At 31.8% G+C, this 25,527-nt stretch overlaps 2 protein-coding genes and 1 long non-coding RNA gene across 4 annotated transcripts; 1 reads left to right on the top strand and 2 right to left on the bottom strand.

The window, feature by feature from the left end:
• Positions 1-231: 231 nt before the first annotated feature.
• Positions 232-1,839, bottom strand: LOC130441085 (rRNA 2'-O-methyltransferase fibrillarin). Its single transcript, XM_056774606.1, has 3 exons — positions 1,717-1,839; positions 1,250-1,629; positions 232-987 (listed from the first exon to the last, which is right to left on the bottom strand). Exons 1-3 carry the CDS (start codon positions 1,727-1,729, stop codon positions 406-408), a joined length of 975 nt encoding a protein of 324 aa, XP_056630584.1. The 5' UTR covers positions 1,730-1,839; the 3' UTR covers positions 232-405.
• Positions 1,840-3,517: 1,678 nt separating this feature from the next.
• LOC130441084 (uncharacterized) lies at positions 3,518-7,983 on the top strand. Of its 2 annotated transcripts, XM_056774605.1 has the most exons (3): positions 3,709-3,759; positions 3,814-3,968; positions 7,545-7,949. In XM_056774605.1, the coding sequence occupies exons 1-3, from the start codon at positions 3,756-3,758 to the stop codon at positions 7,737-7,739; spliced, it is 354 nt and encodes a 117-aa protein (XP_056630583.1). In that variant the 5' UTR covers positions 3,709-3,755; the 3' UTR covers positions 7,740-7,949. The 2 variants fall into 2 exon arrangements, with proteins under 2 accessions (XP_056630582.1, XP_056630583.1); XM_056774604.1 differs by having other exon boundaries at positions 3,518-3,968; positions 7,545-7,983.
• Positions 7,984-11,562: 3,579 nt separating this feature from the next.
• On the bottom strand, positions 11,563-25,527 carry LOC130441083 (uncharacterized). The gene is made up of 2 exons (XR_008909588.1): positions 24,978-25,527; positions 11,563-20,105 (listed from the first exon to the last, which is right to left on the bottom strand). It is a non-coding gene; the product is annotated as an uncharacterized LOC130441083 (long non-coding RNA).

Below are 25,527 nucleotides of genomic sequence, written 5' to 3'. Positions count from 1 at the left end.
TCCAGTTTTTATATTTCCATTGCTTGCAAATATTTTTTTTTTTTCATTTAAATTGTCCAGTTTTCTTCTGCTGTATGTTTTTGATTGCACAACCACATGTTTACCTATTTATTCTCATTTTAATTATTTATTGCTTCTAAGAACACATCATCACTGTATAACAAGCTATTAATTCTTATAGGTTCCATGTTCCTCAATTCTATTAAATAAATTTGAAATGAATACTCGCAATAAAACTTATTCCCTTTACTATTAAATGACAATCATTTACAAAAAAATAAAACTAGTACAGGGTACTAATTGTAAACTAATTTATTATTTTGTTTATGTCTAATTTTATTTAAAAAAAAATACATGATAAAATCTTCATGTAATATACAAATATATATATAGTTTAGATTAAAGTTAGTTTTTAGGTGGCGGCCTAAATACCCCAACCACAACAGCATGATCCCTTTCATATGGTTCAAGCGTTATTTGCTCCCTTGGTTTCAACTTATCTTCTTGTAATTTTTTTATTTCAGAAGCAAATACTGCTTCTGGTTGAGCCGTTGAATCTATACAAGAGGCTTTTATTGAAATTACAAAGTTTCCATTATTTTTTAGAAAATGTTGAGCGTTCAATGCCACAATTCTGGCTTGATCAGGTTGAGCTACATCTGCAAATATAGTGTCTACCATTCCTACTAACATTCTATATTTGTGAGGATGTCTTGCATCTTCTATGATAGGTATTATATTTGTTCGCTTTTTGGCAACGTTGATTAAATCTCTGCCCGATCTATGAGAAAATTCAACTGCATATACTAATCCTTCAGGACCTACAATATCTGAAACATGAGAGACCGTTGTTCCTGAAGCGGCACCTAGGTAGAGAACTTTGCTACCAGGAGGCATGTGTATTTGATCCACTCCACCTAAAATAGCAGCTGCTAATTTACTTCTAAAAGGATTCCATACTCTATATTCTGTTTTGTTGCCATCAGTCTGAAACAAAAAAAAACAGATAGATTTTAGATTAGAAATATAAATTGAACTGAAAAAATTGAGAAATTAATATTGTCAGATTGAGCCCCAGAATTGTTAGCTCTATTTAATAATAAATATATGAATAAAATAATAAAAACACACAATAAAGTTTGAATTTCTGGAATGTTGGTGATTAAGATATACTTATCACCTTCAAATTAACTTACAATTTAATCATGTTTAGGTTATAAACTAATCAAAATGTTTATCAAATACATACCTCAACAGATATTCTCTTTTCTCCGTAAACTTCTGAACCAGGTACAAGGTTAAGTGTAACTAAAGCATCCTCTTTACCTCTGGCAATGAATACACCTTCATGTCTGTGTGGTTCAATAACAACAGTTTTTCCACCTTTGAATCCGCCGCCTCCTCTTCCTCTGCCTCCACCACCTCCTCTTCCACCCCGACCTCCGCCCGATTTATTTCCAAAACCGCCTCTTCCACCTCGGCCGCCACCACCGCTGTTTCGGTCACCAAATCCTCCTCTTCCTCCTCCCCGGCCACCGCCGAAACCACCGCGTCCTCCGCCACCACCACGTCCTCCGCCGAAGCCACCACGTCCTCCTCTACCGCCGCCTCGGCCTCCAGATGAAAATTCTACAACATATTTATTTGTTTATAATCTTATAAAATTAATTTTTTCTCAATATGATTATATCCTAAATAATTTTTAAAAGAACATACCTGGTTTTCCCATTACTATAGAATATCAAATAATAAACAGGATTATTTGGATAGACCACGTGCAAATACTAGTCACCACTAGCGTTTAATGAACATAACCATTCTAATGATAGCTTACTAACTTTCTTCTTCTTTTTTTCTATGTATAAGGACCCTGATTGAAGTGGCTACTCCTTCGCTAGTACTACGATGACATATATACATAAACCAAATCGGGAAATGTTATAGCCATTGATTTATTACTTTAATTATCATTGAAATACTTTGATAGTACTAATAGAAGATATTTTTTAATATATTATTATGTTTGCATTGAACAGGAAATAATTGTATTATTTTTTTTCATTATGGTGATACACCATCCATAGATAAATTAAAATCATACAATAAAAGGTATATGTTCTATGATATAATCTAGTGTCAAGCATTAAAATATTTTTAAAAACTATCAAAATATGCCATCTGCGAGAAAGTATGTCTTAACACACTTTTATTAGCTTGTTAAATACCTATCTGTATAAAAGCTTTCAGCTTGATTTCACCATATTTAAAAATATTGTATTAATTTTAAATTCTTCACGTAACTTTATTGTGTTCGTTTTTTTGAATGGCGTTTACGACTTCACATTTTTATCATATCATTACCATTATATCTGTTATATTTCTCTTGCGGCTGTTAATTTCGAGATTATAGATAAAAGTTGTCTTTTATATTAATGAAACTCATTGTAACATTTCCAAATCAAATTGACTGAGCTCTACTGTAATATACTATAATATAATGGATCGAAGCAGCAAGTGAAACTTTTTGTGAAACTTTTTGAGACTTGTCTGTGACGCGCGCAAAAATCTTTTTGCACTCTATTTACTATATGAGCTCACGAACCGCACTACGTATGTGTTGCATTATGACATCACGTGTTTTGATACATATTAGATATGTGACTGTAGCTTAACGTTTCTTATGCTTTGTAACGAATAAAACCTCTATATTTGCCTCACCGATTGTCGAGTCGGTGTAAAAAGCATGCTGCAACGTTTTTGCGGTTTGCCTTTTTAGAAGATCACGTGTGTTACTTAATTTACAGAAATGTCTTGCGTTTCCACCCACAAACTAGTAGCACAAGAAATACGATTGGTAGGAACTGACTTTCACAAAATCTGTTTTGACGATTAAAAACAGGTTGGGCGACCCTCAGATTACGAATTTTGTACTAGGCATTTATTCTTGACTTAAACTAGTATGAGAATTTCGATTTTCGACATTTTAGGGTTTACGCCTTTCATCTTGCCGATATCGACATGCTTAACAACCTCTTCATTTGGTTTTAGAATTTGCTTATATTCTCGTAACTCTAATTAAACATGCAATAAAATGGAAGTGGAAGGATGTGGTGCACAGTTCATGAAGGGCCAAAATATTGGGCTCGCGGGACCAAAAAGAAGGAATAAGATGTCGTATGTTACACTGTATTATCCATCAGGAGGCATTATATGGTTTATCCCTATAACTTCACAAATTATTTAAACATTTTGAAAAAATTCTTTCAAGAACAAGATAAAAATGTATGTTGCTTTTATAAAGATGTTACTGGATTTAGAAACAAATTAAAATTGTTAATGTTTAATTATACAACTAAATAAATATCATGGAAGAATTAACACACAAAAAAGCGAAAAAAAAGTTGTTGTAGATCGGAAACTGTGATCTAAATCTCGTTGTGGCAAGCAATCAACTAATAGGTGATCTACATGAACCCGGGTTATAATTTCCTAAAAGTCGGACGAACATCTATTATAATTTAGGGCGTGATTACGTTATTATTTTTTGTCTGTATATTTGTTAGTATCGTTGCTGATTACGGGACAATCTGTATAATACTGACGCTACACGTGCGTATTATTAAAGTATTAGCTCTTCACTGATACAACTGATGACCGCGAAATGTAATCACCCCGGCAAAATATCAATTCATTTTTCAAATGAGTGCAGACGACTCAACATTGACACGTTCAAATTTTAAAATGTTGCTCAAGTAATGGGTAATTTATGAGAAATGTTGAGCGTTATAGTGCTAGTTTTATTCTTGGTAACAGTTACAGTATCAGAAGAAGACGAGGAGCAGTTCGAGAAACATATTCAAAGAGTATCTTCCGATGTATATCTATGTAAACAACCTAGTCCTAGAGTTATATATCTTCCCGAAATATTTGGAGATAAATGGGAAACCTACAAACAACATCAAGCATCTGTAAGTATTGGATAAAATATATTTAGGCTCCCCTTTTTTAGTTGTTGTTAATTGTGGTAGGTTATTTAATAAAACCAATTTAATTTAGATAGTAATGTTTATCCAATACTGATATTTGGCATAACCAGTACCAACATCATTTTTGAATGAACAAAATAACTATTTCTTACATATAATTGATAAATCGATGGTAAATGAAGATTCGGCACATACATGGTGATTCAACGAAAACTTTCCTTTAAAATGTTAATAATAAAATAATATAACAATATTTTTTAAAGCCACACTATTAGACATTTTTGGCATAAATTGGTTTTTAAGAATAATGTGGTCATCTAGGAACTATTCGTTTTTAAATAGCTCAAAAACTCACTATTTAGTAAAGTGTCATAGATACTAATACACAATGTAATAGAATTAGAATTATAAAAAAGGTTGTCATGTCTGAAAAATGGTTAAAAGGTACATGAACATAATATACCATGAAGTGTGGGCGTTCGATATAAACAGTGATTTTGGGAGTAGTGGGATAACTTTGAAAAAGCCAAAACACTGTATGGTATAATATTACTATGTTCAATTACCAGGTGGACTGAGAAGTTCCTTGTTTTTTATACAATTTGATTTTATTATTCAATATAGTTGCCTTCGGAGGTGATACGATAAATTTACAAACAAAGCATTTGAATCGTTCAGAAAATACGCAAAATTAATTCGGAATGTGTTCAAATTATTTACCGCAAATAAAGCTAATATTGTAAAAATAAACATCAGAGTTTTGAATTGCTAGTCTTCTTATATTTATATAGTTCATCCAATATCAATTGCAGAAGACAGTTTTGCAAGGAATCATCGATATTTCATAAATCTCCACTGTTTACCAATGCAAACATCGAATCGTAAACATAAATGCATTTCTATTGGCCGAAGCTGTTGGAAGGAGTATCTACAGCATATGGTTTTAACACCAAAAACTGAATAATAGGATGGCAATAACCGAATCGTCAAGGATAGTTCGATTGGCGACAAGAAACAAGTTCTTATAGACGAATGGGGTACAAAAAGGGTTCAGTTCACGTCTGGTATCCTGTTTAAACCAAATTCTCTTACAGGCAGGTACATTTTACTCGTCTATTTACGTTTTATAATTAAATTTCAGTTGTAGCAAGTTAATGAGGTATAATAATGATTTTTTTCCAAGTTTCAAGTAGGACTACAATTAAGTGCAACTATCTAAATAACGGCGTATAATTCCGTCCAATTTATAATGATTCAATTGCCTTTTAACGAAAATAATAAATTTATAAAATGAGGTATCTACGCCTATGATAGATCAAATGAAATTGTTGGCAAGAGTTTTTATAAATTTGCTATTGATATTGGAAGAACTATTTGGGAAATAACGACAAAAAAATCAAGTTCTTTGTAGTTACATTTTGTTACGGTCGGTATTAACAAATTAAGTCATAAATGAATTAAATTTCTATGTTATCAGTGACCTCTGATTGTGATAAAACTATTATTTACAATTCACTGGGAAAACCGAGCGATGTAGGCAATGTAACAGTATCTATCGAATCCACCTCAAATACTCCCGGGTTCATCTTACTAATTCAGGACGAAAATTTACTGATCAAAATAGTCCAAGAGCTGACTGCATAAAACGTGGCCTGTAAATGATACCACTCATTGTAATTAATGACAAAATCATTTAATGCCAGCGCAAATATGGTACATAACATTGCTGTTAAATTGCTATTGAACACTTATGTTGATTGATGTCTGTTGACGTCGATTTAGGTCGAATCACATCAATTTACATATTCGTTAAATCTCATGTTAATCCAGTGGCAGGAAACTTTTTTCAATTTTTTTTTGTTGCATTACTTACCTATAAAGTAACCGCTTCAAACTGTATTGATGTTTAAACATTTCTCATTAATAAAACATATTAGTGCCACTTCTATACTAATGACAAATATCTGGCACGATACTTATAAATTCGTTTGACGAGACCAAAATATCAACTGGGTTTTTGGCGTCGTCAAGTTAACTTCCCTGCGTCAGACGGCAGGCTCCGAGTGGACCCCCGGACGCTTTAAAATCTCACTAACCAAAGCAGTTGGTCGTATCTGAATCAAAGAACTTCAATTAAGGAAGAAAATAAGTTGTGGCGTCTAGTAAAGAATCTGTGGTGCGTTGATACCTAAAGAAGAAGCTCGCAGGGATGTCTCAGCCAATGTTAATGGATTTGTCTGATATATCCAGTCAAGAAGAACTTCGAATGAATCAACAATAACGATGAAAAATCCCCATTGTAGATATTGAAGTGATACTAGTTGATACTAGTACAATATGGAAACCTACAACACAAATTGGAATGCTGGAATAAGAGAAAGTGATCAAACTTGTTTTTCAAATATTATGAGCATTATAGTTTTTGGGAAGTACTTATTTCTTTATATTAGATTATTATTGAGATTGTTGCCTTATCTTGATTATTGAAATTCTGGGTAGCTAGTGATCAAGTGTTTTACATTTAATTGTGTTTTGTATAAATCACATATGGAGCAATCATTTTTAGTAATTGAATAACTTTAAGTAAGTTTAGTTTGTGTTGTTAAATATTCTTGATTTTAGGACTCTTCTGTTTCAAAATTAGTTTTTTTGATAATTCTTCAAGTCTTTATCAAAATATGATATTGACACTGACAATTTGTATATTTATATTGATCTATAGATCACCTTCATCATGAATATCAAAATAAGAATAAAATCAAAATAGAACTTTGTTCTATTAAGAAAAATTAATTTTTCATTACTTCTTACTTCACAAATATATAGCAGTAATCAGTTAAATTATTTATAGTTTTATTAAAATTTACAAAATATCACTATAAATTTTACTTAAATAAAAATAGAACTTTGTTCTAATTATTTAGGTCTTCTTTTTCACTTATAGCTTTTTCGTTTTTATGGATGTGAACCATTTCTAAAAATTCTCTTTGTCGTGTATTAGATTCCGTTTTAAGAACATTTGAACTTTTATAATTGAATTCATGTTTTTTTGATATTTCATTGTTCGTTAATGCAGTTCTATTATTTTTATGATTTTTATCGTATTGATGACCTTATAGTCTATTTTCTAAATACTGAGATGTTTGCCCTATGTAGATAGCGTCACAATTAGTACAAGGCACTGGATATATAATATTACTTCTTTTGTTTTTTGGTGCAGATTTTAATTTAGTGAAATATCAGGATATTCTTGACTGCGACTAATATATCACTTCTGGTTTCACATTGCGCAGTTTCGATTGGGATAGTTGCCACATTTTAGCACTTGTTCTAAGAACCGGTTGTATAAAGTTGTATACTGCTGTCTGCACTTCTCGAAATATTGCTTGTCGCGCGTTGTAGTCAATTCTTCGTTTTTTGTTGACCAGTATAGTTCTCCAATGCAGTCGCTGTTTGTTTCTGGTAACGTAAATTGTATATTTTAGAAAAAACGTTAACAATAATATCAAGTTTTCATTAGTAGAATCGAATTCTTAAAAATTTATATCTATTTTTTAGATCAGACCTTTAGCAACAGTACTTCATAGATGTCAAGCAACCGGATGTTGTGAAAAGTACAATGAAATATGTAGAGCGAAATATGAAAAGACCGTACCCCTAATGTTTCTAATTGCTTCTACAAGTGAATACGTATTACTCACGGCAGTCAATGATACGGAATGTATATGTGAGTTGGATAATTCAATTACATGAAACTAATTACTTTTTTGGTTTTTATGAATCCCATGGAATAATATCTTGCAAAAGTGACAAATCTTATTAGAGGTTATGCGTCTATCGGGAATCGATGTCTTCCGAATTAGAAGAACTTGGATTGTGTGATATGACAGACATATGAAAACGTAATGCCACGTTAAATGGATCAACAACATTTAATTTATTCCCTTTGGAATAGTAAAGAGTCTGTGATAATGTTAATAAATGATTTTTATTGATCGTTCATTTATTTTAATTGCTTAATAAATACTAAGTCTCTATTGAGTTCAATTCTACTTTGGTTATTGGAGATCTGATTCTCTCGCTCCTCTCGAACCGTTTATAAACCTAAACAATTGAAAGGTGGTTTTCCTTATTAGAAACAGTGGTGTGTATTTGGTACCATTTGTAGTTTGTTGATTTGTATTGTGAGTTTGAGCAGATTTCGTATGTGTTTTACTTCAAAATCTATTCATAATTTCGATCATAGGAATCGAAAATAATGTAAAATTGAGAAATAACTCAATCTTAAAATTGAGGTTAATCTGCCAAGTTGAGTAAAAATAAGCGTCTCGGTCGTACCATCTGAAGCAGTTTAGGCTACAACTTCATTGTAAATTGAACTAGGAATCAGTAACTAAGCAGCAATTTCAACTAGTAGTTTAAGAATTAGAAGTAGTAAAAGTTTTGTCAATCACTCCATCCATTAATTAAAACTATAAGACACATCTAGTAGACACAGAAGCTTCAAATTCAGAATACGATTAGTATATAAATCAAGGAAATGAAATATTTCGCAATTTTGATCCAGTTTTCTGCATACACCATACACGCGAAAGATTTCTTGCTGTTCGAATGTGTTTAACAATGTTTAGAATGTTTAACCATCTACAAAAAGAAATAAGATGCTTTCAGAAGCACACAAAAATTCTTCATATAAAATTTTCTGACTCACGTTTGAGTCGTAACTTACTAGACGTCTACGTTTTTGGATTCAATATCTTTTGCACACTGCGTCTCGTACCAAGATCCAGGTGTAATAGACCCTCCACGAAATTGACATTGCACTCTCAGTTCTACGCAGTTCGAAATCGTCACGTCCGTATGTCACTGGTATAACCACAAAGCTGTTCAAAGTTGCCCCCTTTCTTGCAGTCCTCCCTTATTATATTATATTTTTCACAAAAAAAGTTAAGTCGTTTGGAAGCTATTTTTTGTATACTAGGGAGAAACCGAATATTTCACGATTCAATCAACTTAAATGAACTAACGAATGTCTCTTTACGAGGGTTATACAATAAAAACTTAAACCAGGCCGAAAAATATATGTGTACGAGAGCGATGACGCAAATTTTATGATTTAAACAACTAATATGAACAAAAAAGGTGTATTTACGAGGTTGTGCGATAAAAAGTTGAACTAGGCCAGGCGTCAAATAAAAAGTGAATGTAAATAATTTATATTCTACCCTCTTAAAAAAACATTTACATTGAAATAATTTGCAAAGTAAATTCTGAAAAGCTCTAATAATTTATATACAATTTTAACATGAAAATTTCATCATAACATTATTTATAATGTAACGTACTTCTTTTACTACTGAGACGCAGCAGCAAACGGCAGAATCCTTTGTTATTTTTATCTTTTACTATATTTTTTTATCTTTAAACTAAGAATAGAACTACTATTCGAACATATATTACTTTGTAGAAGCGTGCCCACAATCAGAAGTTTATTACTTCGAGGATTATTCTTTGCGAAAATTTTAGAAATTCAATTAACGTTTTGTTTAATGAAGCATGGGAAATTATAATTTTAATTTCTATTTAGTTATAATATAAACGAAATACACATTTTTAAAGCAAACGTGATATAAAAAATCATTATAAAACTTATTTTATCTACTTCTGAAAAAATACACAGTTCAGAAATAGATGTCTTCCCAATTAGAAGCAGATACTACTTGGATTGTTTGATATGATAGACATATAAAAACGTGACGCAAAGTATTAACCATCTGTTACATTTATATTAGATTATTTTAATGTGTCTGGAAAATGAATGCACTTGAAATGTTTCGTAGTCTAAACATTAATAAAAAAAACATCTTATTATATTGAATCTATTAATAGATAAAGCTTTTTAAACTTGTTTAAGACCGGAGTCGTTTCTAAAATTAAATGATTTTGTAATTCAAGGTATGTCTTAACTGAATTTTGATAGTTGAAAAATTGTATACAACTTCTGATGGTTAAGAATGGATTTTGGATTGGATTTTTTTGGTGCACTTATGGTAACCCCCAAAAACGAAACTTCTACCGCATAATGCAGTAATCTCCCTCAATCCATTCATATTTTTTTCAGCTGCGTACGATCTTTAGTTCTCTTTCAGCTGTGACTTTCGTACATGTTTGTTAATATTGCTTGTCAGAAAGAAAAGCGAGATCTCCAGCAATACTTCGTGATAAAATAAGATTTACGGCGACTAAAACTTACAGTAAAGCATTAAAATTGTTTTGTGGTGTTTCTATGCACGAGTACTTCGTGGAGTATTTCGAAGACCATGACTGCATGGAAATGAAACACGAGGAATGACACCATGAACGCGCTGTGTGTAACGCAAATTTTAAGTCAAGATTTTGTGATGAGTAATGGTTGCGAAAAACTTTTCAGGAGAGTCGAATGTTAATTGAAGGAGACTGTTTGGAACAGACCTCGAAATGAAGCAGAAGCTATCATCAAATGATCCAAAAAAAGCTCGTATCAAGAAGTCGAGAGTGGAAACTAATCTCATTTGCTTCTTAGGCGGGTTCACAATGAAGAGCTCCTTTCTGGACAGACTATAAATAAAGTATTATATCGTAAAGAAATTGATAGACTTGACTAGGGTCAATAGAGTGCACTCCTTTGCCACTTTCGTGGTTAAAAACAATAAAGGACAACTGAATATAACTTATAAATTGGATGAATTTGAGTTTTTTAATATCAATTGAGAAAAATGGCAAAAAGTTATGTTACTAAAATAGAAAATGAATATTTCCAAGAAGTAGAGACTCACGCTTATTAAAACTCAACCAACTATCTAGTGATAATTAGTTCGAATATGAAGATTGATTTAAAAGTTTGTTATACATAAATATCAATTTTTGTTGCTAGATCCTTGTTGGTGATATTCATGATTTATGAATATCTATTTCCCGCATTTGAAATTATATGGAAGGGGATCAAAAACGCTGACTAGTTTTGACGTTATTGCGTCTCATCAGAGTGGCGTAATAGCCTCTCGTTCGGAATCTCTTAAGCTGCTAGTTGGTTCGTATGGTTAAACATTTCTCAGAAGACACTATATAGCGTCATCCACACTTACAGCTAAAAACCATTAGTCAAGTATAGCCCTAGTTGGCTATAATATGAAGTTGTTGGTGATATACAAATATAAGAATGTATCAAAATATGAAATATCTACTTATCCCTTTTGGAATTATGTGGAATTTTAATAATTAGGCAATGTATTCTGTTGGTTAGGTACTAGTTGGATCGTGCTGTATAATCCTAGAAGCAGGAGTAATGATTGCTAAGGTCAATATGACATGAATAAGTGGCAAATATTGTTTTGTATTTTACAGTATCTGATGACAAGTTTCCATAGATATCGTTGCCAGTGTCCAGAAAAGTGTTTTGGTACTTCGAACTCTGGCGATGAAGAAAGAAATCTTTTGTATTGTAATTGTTTGTTTGTAAATTATAGACTTATTTCGATGTGAATCAAGAATGTGTGTGAATAATTGATCGTAATCGTTTAGGCATAAAAAACACATATTATGTTAAGAAAGCGTTTATGAAAATAATTTTACTTCTTTATGTACATATATAAATAGCGAGTATAAAAATTTTTTACTATTACATAAAACAGACAACAAATATGACTTAAAAAGCATTTAAATTCCATACATCCATCTTTTTTGTTATATAAAAGGATAATATGAAACAGTAACCAAAGATAGTGAGAAAATTGAAAAATCAGTTAAAGAAGTCGAATTTAACGAAAGTTTTGAGGTCCAAATAAAATCTCACTCCTCAACCACACCACGTCTACTACTTTTCATTGTAATCAATGTCATTTTTACCCACTATTTAATATAATATATGAATTCACTTAATTTGAGTTCTGAATCAATTCGAGAAAAATTATCATAAACGAAATAACGAGATAATTGTTTTTATTAAACTGCGGGGACAGGATTTTTTGCGAAAATGTGAGAAGGTGTTGAGATTAGGAGAATTCGATTTTCCATCTGACTCTAAGACTTGTCTGAAATAAGTGAAATAGGAGAGGGCTGTTTTCTTAGTAAGTAGCTGCATCCCTGACCCCTATACAAGCACTCGATATTTTCATCTTGTAGCAGCCTGTGAGCTTTGTGACGTTTCTTTAATCTCTCGCCTCGCTTGTGAGATATAGTCTGTTATACGTTCTCTGACAACAAAAAATATCTCAGCTACAGACATTTTCCTCTAGATGATAATTTATGGCACTGAAGTAACGATTGAAAGTGTAGTACAAAAATAGGTGACACTACGATTACTTTGGATGCAAAATCAGACAAAAATGTGTTCTGATGCATTCGTTCGAATGAACAAACGCCTCTTTTCCAATGAGTCTTTCTACTGGTAGCCGCCAGCATATCAGAACATTCACGACGTCTTCAAAATTACAGTAGAACTCCAATTATCCGAACTCCGACTATCCGAATCACTTTCAAAAAAAAATTTGTCCAAAAAAAGTCTAAGTGACGCTAAGACGTGCGTGAAATAAACTGAAAGGCCTACCGTCTGAGAAGAACAAAAAAAAAAAAAAGAATCTGAAGAAAATGAGAAACAAGAAAATGGAGAGGATGAAGATAATGCAGATGCGTTGCCACTAGAGGAAATAAGAAAAATGATTGTAAAAATTCCTGGTAGTACAGAAGTAAGTGCTGAAGATGTAGGAGAGTGGATGGCTTGTGACACGTCTGACCCTGGTTTTCAAATTCTCAATGACGATAAAATTGTTGAAAGTGTGAGAGAAGATGTTGAAGTGGAAGTGGAAGAAGAACTTTCTGCTGATGTTGAAGTAGACCATCAGCTAGTGAAGCATTTGCGGGCCTAGAGACTGCTTTGAAGTGGATGGAGCGTCAGCCCGAGTATGACCACTTGCAACTGCTCACCGTCAAGCGAATGCGTGACCTGGCTGCCCTAAAACGGATGAATAACGCAAAACAGCTTACATTGACTGAGATGTTTGAAAAACAATGATTTTTATTTCTAAACTTGTACATAAGTACATTTTATTTATATTTAAAACATGTGAAAATATCATGTTTCTTTCATTTAATTCAATAAAAAAATAGTGCAATATCAAAACGTAGCTTTTTTTCTCTCCAATGGCAATTTTTTTAAAAAAAACTCCGATTATCCGAATATTTGATTATCCGAATGGGTCCCGGTCCCCAATAATTCGGATAATTGGAGTTCTACTGTATTTGAGCGATCAAACAAATTTGTGTGCACGGCAAAAGTGGGAAAAACGATAGATACGATTTTCTATTTTTTCACCATTTAACAACAATAACATCTAGGGATTCATTAAAGAAAATAAATCTTTGCAGTGCTCCAAAAACGAATATAAAAAACGCGCACAGTATAACTGCTTTTGATGAATCAAAATTTTTACTCGACATATGACATTTTCGTCATAATTCGCATTCATAGTAACTTTACCTTAGGAAAATTTAAAGATTGGCATACAAACGCGTCTATGACGAAGACAATCATGCCCAGACTTTTAAAATACTGATGGTTTAAGTTAAACATTCGTAGTTTGTATTAAACCACACTTCTCCAAGTATTTTCTTTGAAAAAAATTTATTATGTATCACCTGCAAGAGAACTTTTTGCAGAATTTTGTATTCTGCTAAATAATACGTCACAGAAAGATAAAAAGATGGATGTGTGTTTAATGTGAATATTTACAGATAACAGTTTTAGTGGATTGACATTAAGTAATCACAGATTAAAAAATAATTTACATACAGCTATTTTTTTGTCAAATATTTAAATAAAATTGATAATATAATCCATTTTTCTAATTGAACACGCACGTAAACAATGTTTTTTTTTTCTAAATTGTCAAAATAGAAAACTGTCTTTATGTTCTAAATACTTATATAATAAATATTTTCTAAAAGATAAAACCAATCTAAAGTAACACCTTAAATATTCCTCAAAGATTGAAACAAAAAATACAAATTCAAGTATTTTTCTAATGATAAATAATTTGTTTCATATCCAAGTGATTTTGTAATAGAATTGAATGTGACAATAGTCGAATTACATCGTTTTAGGAAAAAAAATCACCAAAAAGTGGCCACGTGGCAGCGATGTAAAAAATCTATCGACTTGGTCAAAGGTAATTTGACACTACGACCTCTTAAAAATATAAAAGCTATATTACTATTGACATTTAATAATAGCAGTATTGAATTAACAGAAATCCCATAATGTTAGAGCAGATAAAAGGTTTTCCAATAGGGTCTTGAAAATTTTGAATTTAGTTTGTGAATGCACCTTTTCACTTAACATCGAACTGTCGTTGCCAGTTTATTCAGTAAACATAAACTTTTCATCATGGTGAATTACACGAACGAACAACGTCTGCAAATCTTGAAAATTTACTACAGAAACTCGGAGTCGGTGGCCGCTACTTTCAAAAGCGTTAACTACAATTTTCGGTCGTAATTCTTGACCTAGTAGACAGGCAGTGAAAAAGTTCGAGTCTATGTATTTTTGTGTGATTTTGCCGTGTTAGTGAGACTACGAGTTGGTCTAAGAGTCGATAATATCACTGCCGTTGAAACGTCCGTAGCAAATAATCCAAATCAGTCAATTCCACGGCGTTCTCAAGAGTTGGCCATCGCCAAGACCACTTTATGGCGAATTTGGCGTAAGGATCTTACTCTACACCCATACAAGATCAGGCTCACTCAAGAATTGAAGCCGATGAACCATTCGAAGCGACGTACGTATCGGTATGAGGTATCGGGCGGGTGAAAATCCATATGTGCTTAATGAAAAACCACTTTATCCACAAAAGATAACTGTTTGGTGTGGTCGCCACGTTACTGTGAATGGTTATCATTATCGCGCCATGATTATCGTTTATTTTTGGCCCAAATTGGAATATATGGACTTGGACAGCATGTGGTTTCAACAGGACGACGCTACAAGCCACACAGCACACGTTACAATCGATTTATTGGAGAACAAGTTTGATGAGCGTGTTATCTCAAGAAATGGACCAGTCGATTGTTCTAAGCTAATAAGCCGACGACGTTGATAGAGCTCAAAGCCAACATTGAACGCGAAATAGCAGCCGAGTCATGGAAAATTGGGTCCAACGAATCAACCGCTGCAAACGTGCCCGCGGTGACCATATGAGCGAAGTCAAGTTCCATTAATAAATGTTTTCAATGTACTTCAACTCGATAATAAAGTTTTTAAAATATCTAAAATGGTTTTCATTTTATTTTGAAAAAAGTTGAAAAGTTGTCAAGTCCTTATTGGAAAAAATAATAGAAGAATATTTACAATTAAGGAAAATATTTATGAAGCAAAACTATTTCTAGTCTAATTTTACAAACAACCTGAAGGAACACCTATGGTCAAGTACCTCCAAGTAGATTAGTTGAGAGTATCACTATTTTCCAAGGGTACAGGTATCTGGATGATATTTTCGGTATATTTGATACGAAAAAGGCAAATGTGGAATATTTCATTTTAAAACTCAATTAAAATTGGCCTTCCATAAAGTTTACTGATGAAATGGGACATAATGGACAGTTACCATTTTTAAATACTAATAATTTAGGAAAAACGCCGCTACGAGCAGCTACATGCCGGCTGATTCTTTCCAAAATAAGATGGCCAGTCTCCATCGAACATCGAAAGGTACAATAAGGAAAATAATTTTACTGATGTGACGGTACTTAACGGCCAAAATGAATAAAAATTTGCTTTAGAACCTTTCAATTCTGTTTATACAAAAGGATGGAAAGAAATTTCTAAAAGAATGGATTTACATTTGGTTCATAAAATATGGGAATTACTGGTGGAAGTTATAAGATATAAGATAATACAAAATATTTATGAAAACAAGAGAATGCGGTCATGAGAAACAACAAAATATGAAATGGCTTCACTACAAACATAGGATTAAGATAAGGGGGAAGTTTAAGTCCATTACTATTCTTCATATTCATAGACTAGATCATAAATATATGCATTGTGTGGAGTAAAAAAATATGTGTGGGGCATTTACAACTACAAAGAATTGACATCAATGAAAGAGCATTTGCAGACGATGTCATGCTAATAATAAAGAAGAAGAGTTACAAGAAAATATTGAAGTGTGGAGCAAAGCAGTAACAAGAACAAGACAAAAGTATAAGAAAAGAAAAATATAAGAATCGATACACAAACACTGGAACAAGTTAAACACTACCAATACCTAGGAACAATAATAGACGAAAACAGGACGCAAGATGCAGATACAAATAACAGAATTGCAAAAATCAATAAACTATATTACGCCGTGAACATTAAATTCATAAAAAATATCCAGAAATACCAAACTAAGGATACTGAAAACAATATATAGACCAATTCTAACATTCCGATGTGAATCTTGGGTATTAACAAAACGACAGAAAAATAAAATTCAGGCTACAGAAATGAAATACCTTAATAAATTGAAAGGAGTAACAGAAAACGATAAAATACAAAGCATAGATAAAATAAAAGACCTAAATATACAATTTACATTAGTTAAATAGAGGATAGACAACTAAAATGATGGGGGCAACGTATGAATTTTAAAAGAATATGGAAAACGGAAATTGGAAAAAACAGAAAGAGAGGTTGACAGAGAAAATACTGAATGAACGAGGAATAAACTGGAAAAAAGCAAAGAACCTAGCTTATAATTGTATTGAATGGAATCAACACCCTACACCACTAAATGGTAGAAGGGCTTTTATAAATCCAGCAATAGATTAAAACAATTGTATTGTTGTTGACGCTAAATAGTTGTTTTAATTTATAAATGGGCCAGTGGCAGATGGCTTAGATAATAATGTTTATTTGGTAGATCGCTTTTAGAAAACTAAGGAGGGTAGAGTTGGTATCTAAAAAGCTAAGTGCATAATTCAACTTGGGTATTTTCACAGTTTTCGCTATACAACGCACATTTCCAATCAATTTATACTTTTAGAAAATATTCATGTTCTTATAGACAGTTCTCCATTATGCGAAGTCTTGTAATTCCTAAAAAGATGATAAATTACTTTAAATAATAAATAAAAACAATTAAAAATTAATTTCAACATTTACAGTATATATCGTAATTTTAAAATTTGTTTCACTGTAAGTATCCAATAAAAAAATTACGCAACTATTTTTATCAACATACCAAAATTATTAGAAACAATTTAAATTTTATTCATTTGAAAAAATCTTCGAATGACACAACATTTTTCATAAAATAGATTTTACGAAGATCTTAACAACAAACCCGTATTTTCTCTTTTATTTGGTTAGTGATAATAGTTGTCATACAATATGGTCAAAACTACGGAAAATATTTTGACGTAAAATTCACGTCAACTTTGCTTTAAGATTGACCACTTCTCACGCAGATTAATACCGTGAGAAATATTTCTTGTAAAACAATACATGAACTGATTGAGAACTTTTGGGTGACTTTCTTTTTAAAATAAAAAGAGAATTCAGTATTCAATGAAGCTATGGAAGTAGCAGTAGATTAATTCGTGGACACTAAAACCCTCCTGAGCTTTCTGGATAATCGCTAGATACCTATAAACAGTTAGTGCAATCACATTTCTGCTTAGTCAAAGCCAACAAATCAAATGACAGATTTTGGAATAGAGAAAACCTTTAATTGAAACACCAAAGACGTTACGTTTTTTTTCTCACAACAGTAGTTACATATTTTTGAAGATTACAGCAATAGAACATGAATGCAGCAAAATGGCTATGGTTAAATAAAATATTCATGTACAGAAGTATTCATGGCCCACACCTAGCTGATTTCTTTCGATGGGATTTTCTCAAAAGTCAAGTCTACGTGAATAAACCAAGAACAATACTCCCATGAAATGAGGATTTTCTTAAAGAAATTTGTAACATACCCCGCCCTATATGTCGAAGAATTTTTGAAAATTTAATATTTTAGGAATGCCAGCAAGATTACGGTGACTTGAAAACGATATTTTTTTTCCTTGGCTATTTCAAAAGTGCAAAAATTAATTGCCAATAATGTTCTTCCCGGTATCTTTTCGTTAGTCCACTTTGTACAACATAGTTGCGAAATTTTTATATTAAACTTTTACAGTTTGCAATTAGTCATATTGAAGTAGTCCTCGGTAATGAAAATGATAATAAATAACTTTCATTTCTTAAACTTAAATCTATAATACCAAATATATACATCGATTCTTAGAATACTGATTCTTAACTAAAGTCTTTATGATCACACCACACGTTCATTCATATTCATTCAAATCAAAATAAAAACGTTGTTGATGCAAGAAATATAAAGTTCGTTTAGGGTCCAGGCTTTAGAAATAATAAAAAAACTTCAATATCTCAAAATCTATCAAAAATAGAATCTTCCCATCATACAAAGATAAATAATACAACGTTAATTAACATTTGAAACCTGCTTTAGTCTTAAATTTTCAATAGTACAGTCTGAAATATTTCTTGCATCATGATTGATACATTTTAATCATTTATAAATTCGTCCGCAACATAATATAGAGAGCTGAAAAAAAATACGGAATATACAAATTAATTTTAGTATAGATATATTAACCAATGAGTTTTAACAAAACGTCACGATTCATTAAGTTGGCCACTCTGTATTGACATCAGACCATAATAAAAAAATTACTAAGGTAAGTAGCGTTCCGGAACAATCTACAACAGATTTTTCCGCTATTGTTAATACGTTATACGTTCCGCCTCAATACGCTCCTGATTTGATTCCGATGGACTTGGAAGGACTTTTTTATTGTAGGGACAATTTAAAATCGAAGTTCCAAACATGAACCAGTAGATTTATAAATCCTACGGGATCGTATTTTACCAAAGATAAATCTAATACCATTAACTTATTCAAAAGACTCGATTGAACATGAAAAATTTGATACCCTGAACCCTTACTGTAGTATTTATTTGGTGATTCTTCTTCACATATTTAAATGTCGATTCTAATAAATAGAGAAGTTCCTGTAAACAGTATTGATATTTCAGAATCTACTTTATTACCAAGCCTCCATGTCAAGAGTTTAATGAATCATATTTTTGGTTAGAAATGTTCCAAATTCAATAGAACATCATATAAAAAATGAACTTTTGTTAACTTCCCACCCATATACTGATCAATGTCGATTCTAATAAATAGAGCAGTTCCTGTAAACAGTATTGATATTTCATAATCTACTTTATTATCAAACCTCCATGTCAAGAGTTTTATGAATCATATTTTTGGTTATAAATGTTCCAAATTCAATAGAACATCATATAAAAAATAAAATTTTGTTAACTTCCCACCCATATACTGATTAATTTCGAATCTAATAAATAGAGCAGTTCCTGTAAACAGTATTAGTATTTCAGAATCTACTTTAATACCAATCCTCCAGATCAAGAGTTCTATTAATCAAATTCTTGGTGATATATATTTGAAATTCAATAAAATATTATCTAAAAAATATAATTTTGTGTACTGCAGGCTCTGATACTGATCAATTTTGTTATTAAAGAAAGCAGTCAAAAAAGCAAGTTGGATGAATAAATTTTACATTGAAATTCATATATTCCGTAAAATTTTTCTAATAACGTATTTTTATTCTTGTCTTGGACGTTTTTGTGCAATTATTAGAATATAAAGAGTTTTTAGCAAAAACCAATTTGCATTAAATTGGATTCTTGTCTTCTCTACTTAAAACATGTTCCTTTCTATATTTTGACTTTTAGTTTTAGCACCTGTATCGAAGGCACCTCATAACATCGTATAATACTGTGTTTTTATTTAAATATTTATTTATCATACTTCTAATCGACTGGATATTTATAGAAAGCATTCCTGCGTCTCTGGAATGTACATACACGAACAGGCGGTGTGGTTGTATATCGTCATTGATTTTTGCAATCCTGTGTTAGTAATGAAATTTATTTGATGCTCCGTTGCACTACTGTTTGAACATCTTTCGTGGTTTCGGGCACAACATCCGCTGTCTTCGCACCTAAAACAAAATTACTTATAAAAAAAATCGTTTCTATAGTTTATTTATAAAATAAACGTAACATCAACTTTAACACTGATTTAATCTTCAGGTAAACAGTTCCTAACCTATAATTCAAGCAATTTTGTGTGAAAAAACAAAGCATGAACAATAATTATCGCTATAGGTATTACACAATATTATTGTCTCTGCCCTCATAAATAACAAGACATTTTTTTGGTTTAAAGTCTTAACAGAACTCCAAAAATGGCAGCAGTAGAAGCTGCAGAAAACATATGAAGATTGATTTTATGGAGATTGTACATATCGGTTTTCTTAGGAAAATGTATGATAGAGCGGACCATTATACAAATATGGATAATTTTACCTTTTTTGAATGATCCAGTCTTCTAAATCCAACAGTTATTAATATTTTTGGAGCAAATTAAGGGTAGTATCGAGTTTCCCTATGACTTGTAAGTTTGTATGATATATATATCGTTAAAAACATGTATTAGTGCAGCAAAAAATAGAATAAAATAACATAAATAAAGAATAGCTGCTCATAACTGCTTTTTCTAATCTGCTGGTTTCCGATTATTCAATTTTGAATAATTCCCTGCTGTCTACAATGCGAAGCTCTCGCACTACACACTCTGCCATTGTTGACATTCAAGTGTCAGTCGGCGTTGTGCTACAGCCACGTAAACGTGTCCGCTATTGTTGATGCTTCCGCCAAGTGTGAATTGCTAAGTTTTCTACAGGCTGACGGCCATAGCGCTGCAGAAATCCATCAGAGAATGAGTCGTGTGTATGGGGAAAACTTCATGAGTGATGGTGTTGTGCGTAAATGGTGTCGAAAGATGGCCGTAATGATGTGCATGATGACGGGTGTCGTTTCAAATGATCTGGTTCAACGAGTTGGCAGAAGGTTGAAGAAAACCGCACATTCACCATTACTAATTTGTTTACGGAATTTTCAAAAGTTTCAAGGTTTGTTTTGTAATCTATTATTACTGAACGGTTAAGCTACATTGGCGGTAACTTTCTTTGAAGGGGGTATTGAAAAGCTTATCCACAGATAAGACAAATATCTCAATCTCTGATTATGTCGAAAAATAACCGTAAGTGTACCAATCTTTTGGTAATAAAATTATTGTTTTATATGAACTTGTCTTTTATTTATAGCCTATCGGAGATTGAAAAAAAAGTATATACAAAATTTATATTCAAACAACTCGTGCGAGATGGATTTGAAGCAACTAAGTGATAATCTACAATTGCTTTACTTATTAGATGAAATGCGTCAAATGAAATGTGGATGCGAATAATTTAAATTCTATATTTCTTTTTCAAACTAAGGTTGTTGATGGAAAAAATCATTATATTAAAATTCATTTCTTTCTAACCTAAGCAAGTTGTGGGCAACGTATTACACTACCTAGTTATTTTACCAAAAAAAACTTCTTTGAAGACAGCAGAATCCTTATTTATTGTTTTTTTCTTTCGCCTAATTCTTTGTTTCCTAAGAAATAGAAAGAGTTTACAAGATTGTCTACAACAATCTAAAACATTATAACGACTACTGGACTTTTTAAGATTTATGACGTAATAATACAACTTTTTGACAATACAAAATATAATTCAAAAAATACTACATAGTCTGTCAGCTTTCAGATGCTATTAAATTAAATTAATCGTATATTGTCCACTTTTGTATAAATTTTCTTTTGGGAGCAGATTTATCAAATTCTCCGTTTATATGAAAAAAAATTGGGGACCTCAGCAGCAATATCGATATCATTATACAAATGCTATTAAACGTATTTAGCTTATACGGAAACGAACCATATGTGACAAGCATTAAAAGTAGATCATTATCGAATTTTCTATAACTTACGAATGTGCCTCGTACTACATATATCGTTTTAAATTAAAATCCAGTAATTTGATCAGACGTTGTAACGATCACTTATATATTCCAAATTAAATCCAAACATACACATATTTAACATCATTAATTTCCACTAATAACTTCGAGATGTCAATTTTCGACACATTGCATTCATTTAAACGAAAATATTCAATTAAAAACTAAAATTAGAATAGAAACGTTATGTTTTGACTACTCAAATGAAATGTTATGTTTTTCTCGAGTAGAAAATACATGTAAATAAATTTTAACGAAGACAGACGAAGTTTTTGTCTCGAATTAAAAGTGCTGCCAGCATTTTGGTTTTAGACATGTTACCGTTAACGTATCCAATTTGGTATTTCATATAATAACTAGGTATTTTATATGAAAACCAGAAACTTGATTTGAATATATTTTATGAATGTATTTCGAAAGAAATTAATTTCTTAAAAATAGCAAATTCGATACACTATATAAGACCATTGAGGAATAGAAAGCGATCGATCCAATCTGGGGAGTTAGTTGGGAGTGACCTAACCTTACAATTTCACATATTTGTCAGTTGATTTAAATTTTACCCCATGGATAATAATTGAATTCTAAAACTTTCTATACTCTTATAATTTTAGCTAAAAAAAATATCATTTGCACATAGCGTGGGAGAAATTAATAAAAAAAATTTAAGTTTATATTATTTTCTTTTTTTTATTCAGGATGATCAGAAACTCGGACCTTTTATTTTCTTTCTTCTTTCAAACGTATTCTATAGCATAAATAGAATCTTCGGTTATGTAACTTCAATTTTTGTTAGGATTCCCTATACCCAAAGTTTATTAAAACAGTGTTATTTTCTAGTATTCAGTCATCGATCAGAGAAACACGAATATCTCACATACATAAATAAAATATATACCAAAATATTCCGTTCAGAAGGTACTTTGGACGCATTGCGTATAGAAAACACATTCAACTGAACGCTATCTACACCGAGTTCCAAACCACCAACTATATCAATAATTCGGTATCATAAAAACTTTATCTAAAATACCAAGAAGAAACTGTGAACCAGAGGCATTCGATACAAATTTTAAAAGTGCTCTGGGGAATAATTGAATTACGAAATAAAAAAAATCATTGCAGAACGGAAAAAAACAGAAACAACAAGTGTCACCCAGCAAGTGATCGTGATCGTACTTCCAAAAAGGAAATATAAATACGATATACAAACCGACAAAGAAAATAAATGAAAGCCTAAGATCTGCCAAAAACCCTCTTTATGTCTCAGTAATCTACCGCACATTCTGCACATATGGACGCGTATACATAAGAACAACAAGAAGGTATATAAACACAAGAATCAAAGAACATACATTTTCTCCGGCCAGACTCTACTAGAGAGCCATAAAAATTAATTTGCATGCATCTAATTTCGACAGAGCAGAGGAAGCACTGAAGGTACATCAAACGCTAAAATCGCCCCAAGCAACAAAGATAATACTCGACGACGATCGTCACTACTTGAGAAAGACACTCGCAAAAATGGTTACGACCGAACCGTCAACGTCAAGTTCATCCACGGTGTTGCGGGTTTTCTGAGGATTTCCTGCAACCTGGTGAACACATTCACCAGCCAATTAGTCGGCGATAGAGAATAATGCAGCCGCAGGTGTACTGGACACAAAAAAAAACATAATACAAAAAATCAAAAAAAAAATAGAAAACAACAACAAAACATCAAAAATATCACTACAATTTGTGAACTGTTTGTTTGCTTCGAACTTTTTTTACTTTTCCTTTGTTTTTTTTTTCAATCTTTTTTATTCTTTTTCAGCCTATTGCAGAACAAAAGACATTAATATCAACCACAAATCCAGCCTTGCAGAGGACCAAAACTGTCTGTCTTCTTTTTTTACTTTTTTTATTCCATTTTATATCACACCACTCTACACTCCTCAATCGACCACAACTGCAGCCCTGCAAAGGTAAATTTTCCTATATCATGGTCAAACCTAGAATATTCCTCAACCCAAGGGAATAATGTTCCCATTCCATTCACAAAAACCCAACGAACCTCTATCTCTCCAGTAGTTGGCTAGCAGTCTGCTAGCAACTTCTGAAGATGCCAACCTCTCGTGATAATCAAACTTTAATCAAATACATCATTTAAATATGATTTTCAGATAACCGTGTCTATAGTTTTCAAATGACGCTGTAGAACGAAACATAACCTCAAATCATAAGCATAAAAAAATATGAACGATATTTAATCGGTATAATATACATATTCTCGTTTAAAAAAACGTAACGAGCCTTGTAACACTCTGTATAGTTCGAGACCCTAAATATATTTTTTTATTATTCTCAATAACATTTTTGATATCTCTTAAAATAACCCTCATACTGTATTTCGTATTAAAATTGGTACACCTTGTATATAAAAATGAAACTAATAAAACGACACCTACTTCTAACATATATTTCAAGTTTCAATAAATTATTGATATAAGTATAATCGGAAATAATTATCTTTTAGTTTTTACTAACATAAAGACAAATATTCCAAGTTTTTCAGATTACAACTTTTTACTTTAATTTGCAATCCAGTATTCGAAAATTTACCACGCCACTGTCAACTTCTTTAAAACGAGATAAAACATCTTCAAAGGAACCGCAACGTCTACTTTTTAATTCTTTGCGTTTTTTTTTAAATTTTGATAGACTACATTTTTAAATAAAAATATGTCGATTTTGTTTTTGTAAATACCCTTTGTAATGTTATCATTTAATTTAAATACCAGAAAAATGTTTACTAGTCGCTTTTAACCCCGAATAAACAAAATAAAAGTTACTGATTACGCGGTCAAAGTCACTCTTAACCTTAAGCTGATGTTTTTTAAAGTGATTTTTTCGACAACGTGTTTCGGTTTTTATTCTCAAATTATTTATTATATATTGGTGATAATAAATAGCGAAAGTACCTGTAGAGTATAACCATATTAGGTGTTGTAGGAGTTGTGAGATTCAATTCCAATAATGTCCTTAATAGCATAGCCCTTTTCTGCGGCTTTCCACAGGGAAGTTGACTTTCTCCACATCTCAATTTTAAATCGAATTCGGCAATACCTATTTGTCCGGAATGACACGAATTTTTAAAACTATGAACACTAAGAATTTCCACCACTATTACCACCAAAACGATAAGAACTTGCATACGACTGAGTACTTTCTGAGAAACCGCCGTATTCGAAACCAAGAAACTCATTTTAGAACTGTGTGCGGTAGATCGGAGCTATACCCAGTTTTTTATTTTTACTATTTTTAGTGCCACTTGTGGATTTTTAATGTGGTAAATTTAGAATTTCATAAGCGCGCACCAGACTGACAACAGACAATTAGAATATTTCCATAGATTTCTGCTATTAAGTATCCTTCTGATTTTCGAAAGAGAGAGACGGAGAAAGAAAAAATTCAAACAGCGGCCGACTCTTTCTTAAAACAAGTTCTCGACAAAAGTCACATATTTGTTCT

This window comes from Diorhabda sublineata, chromosome 3 (assembly GCF_026230105.1).
Source record: "Diorhabda sublineata isolate icDioSubl1.1 chromosome 3, icDioSubl1.1, whole genome shotgun sequence".
Taxonomy (NCBI): Eukaryota; Metazoa; Arthropoda; class Insecta; order Coleoptera; family Chrysomelidae; genus Diorhabda; species Diorhabda sublineata.
Note: the sequence above shows the minus strand (reverse complement) of the source record. Positions and strands in the feature narration are given on the sequence as shown.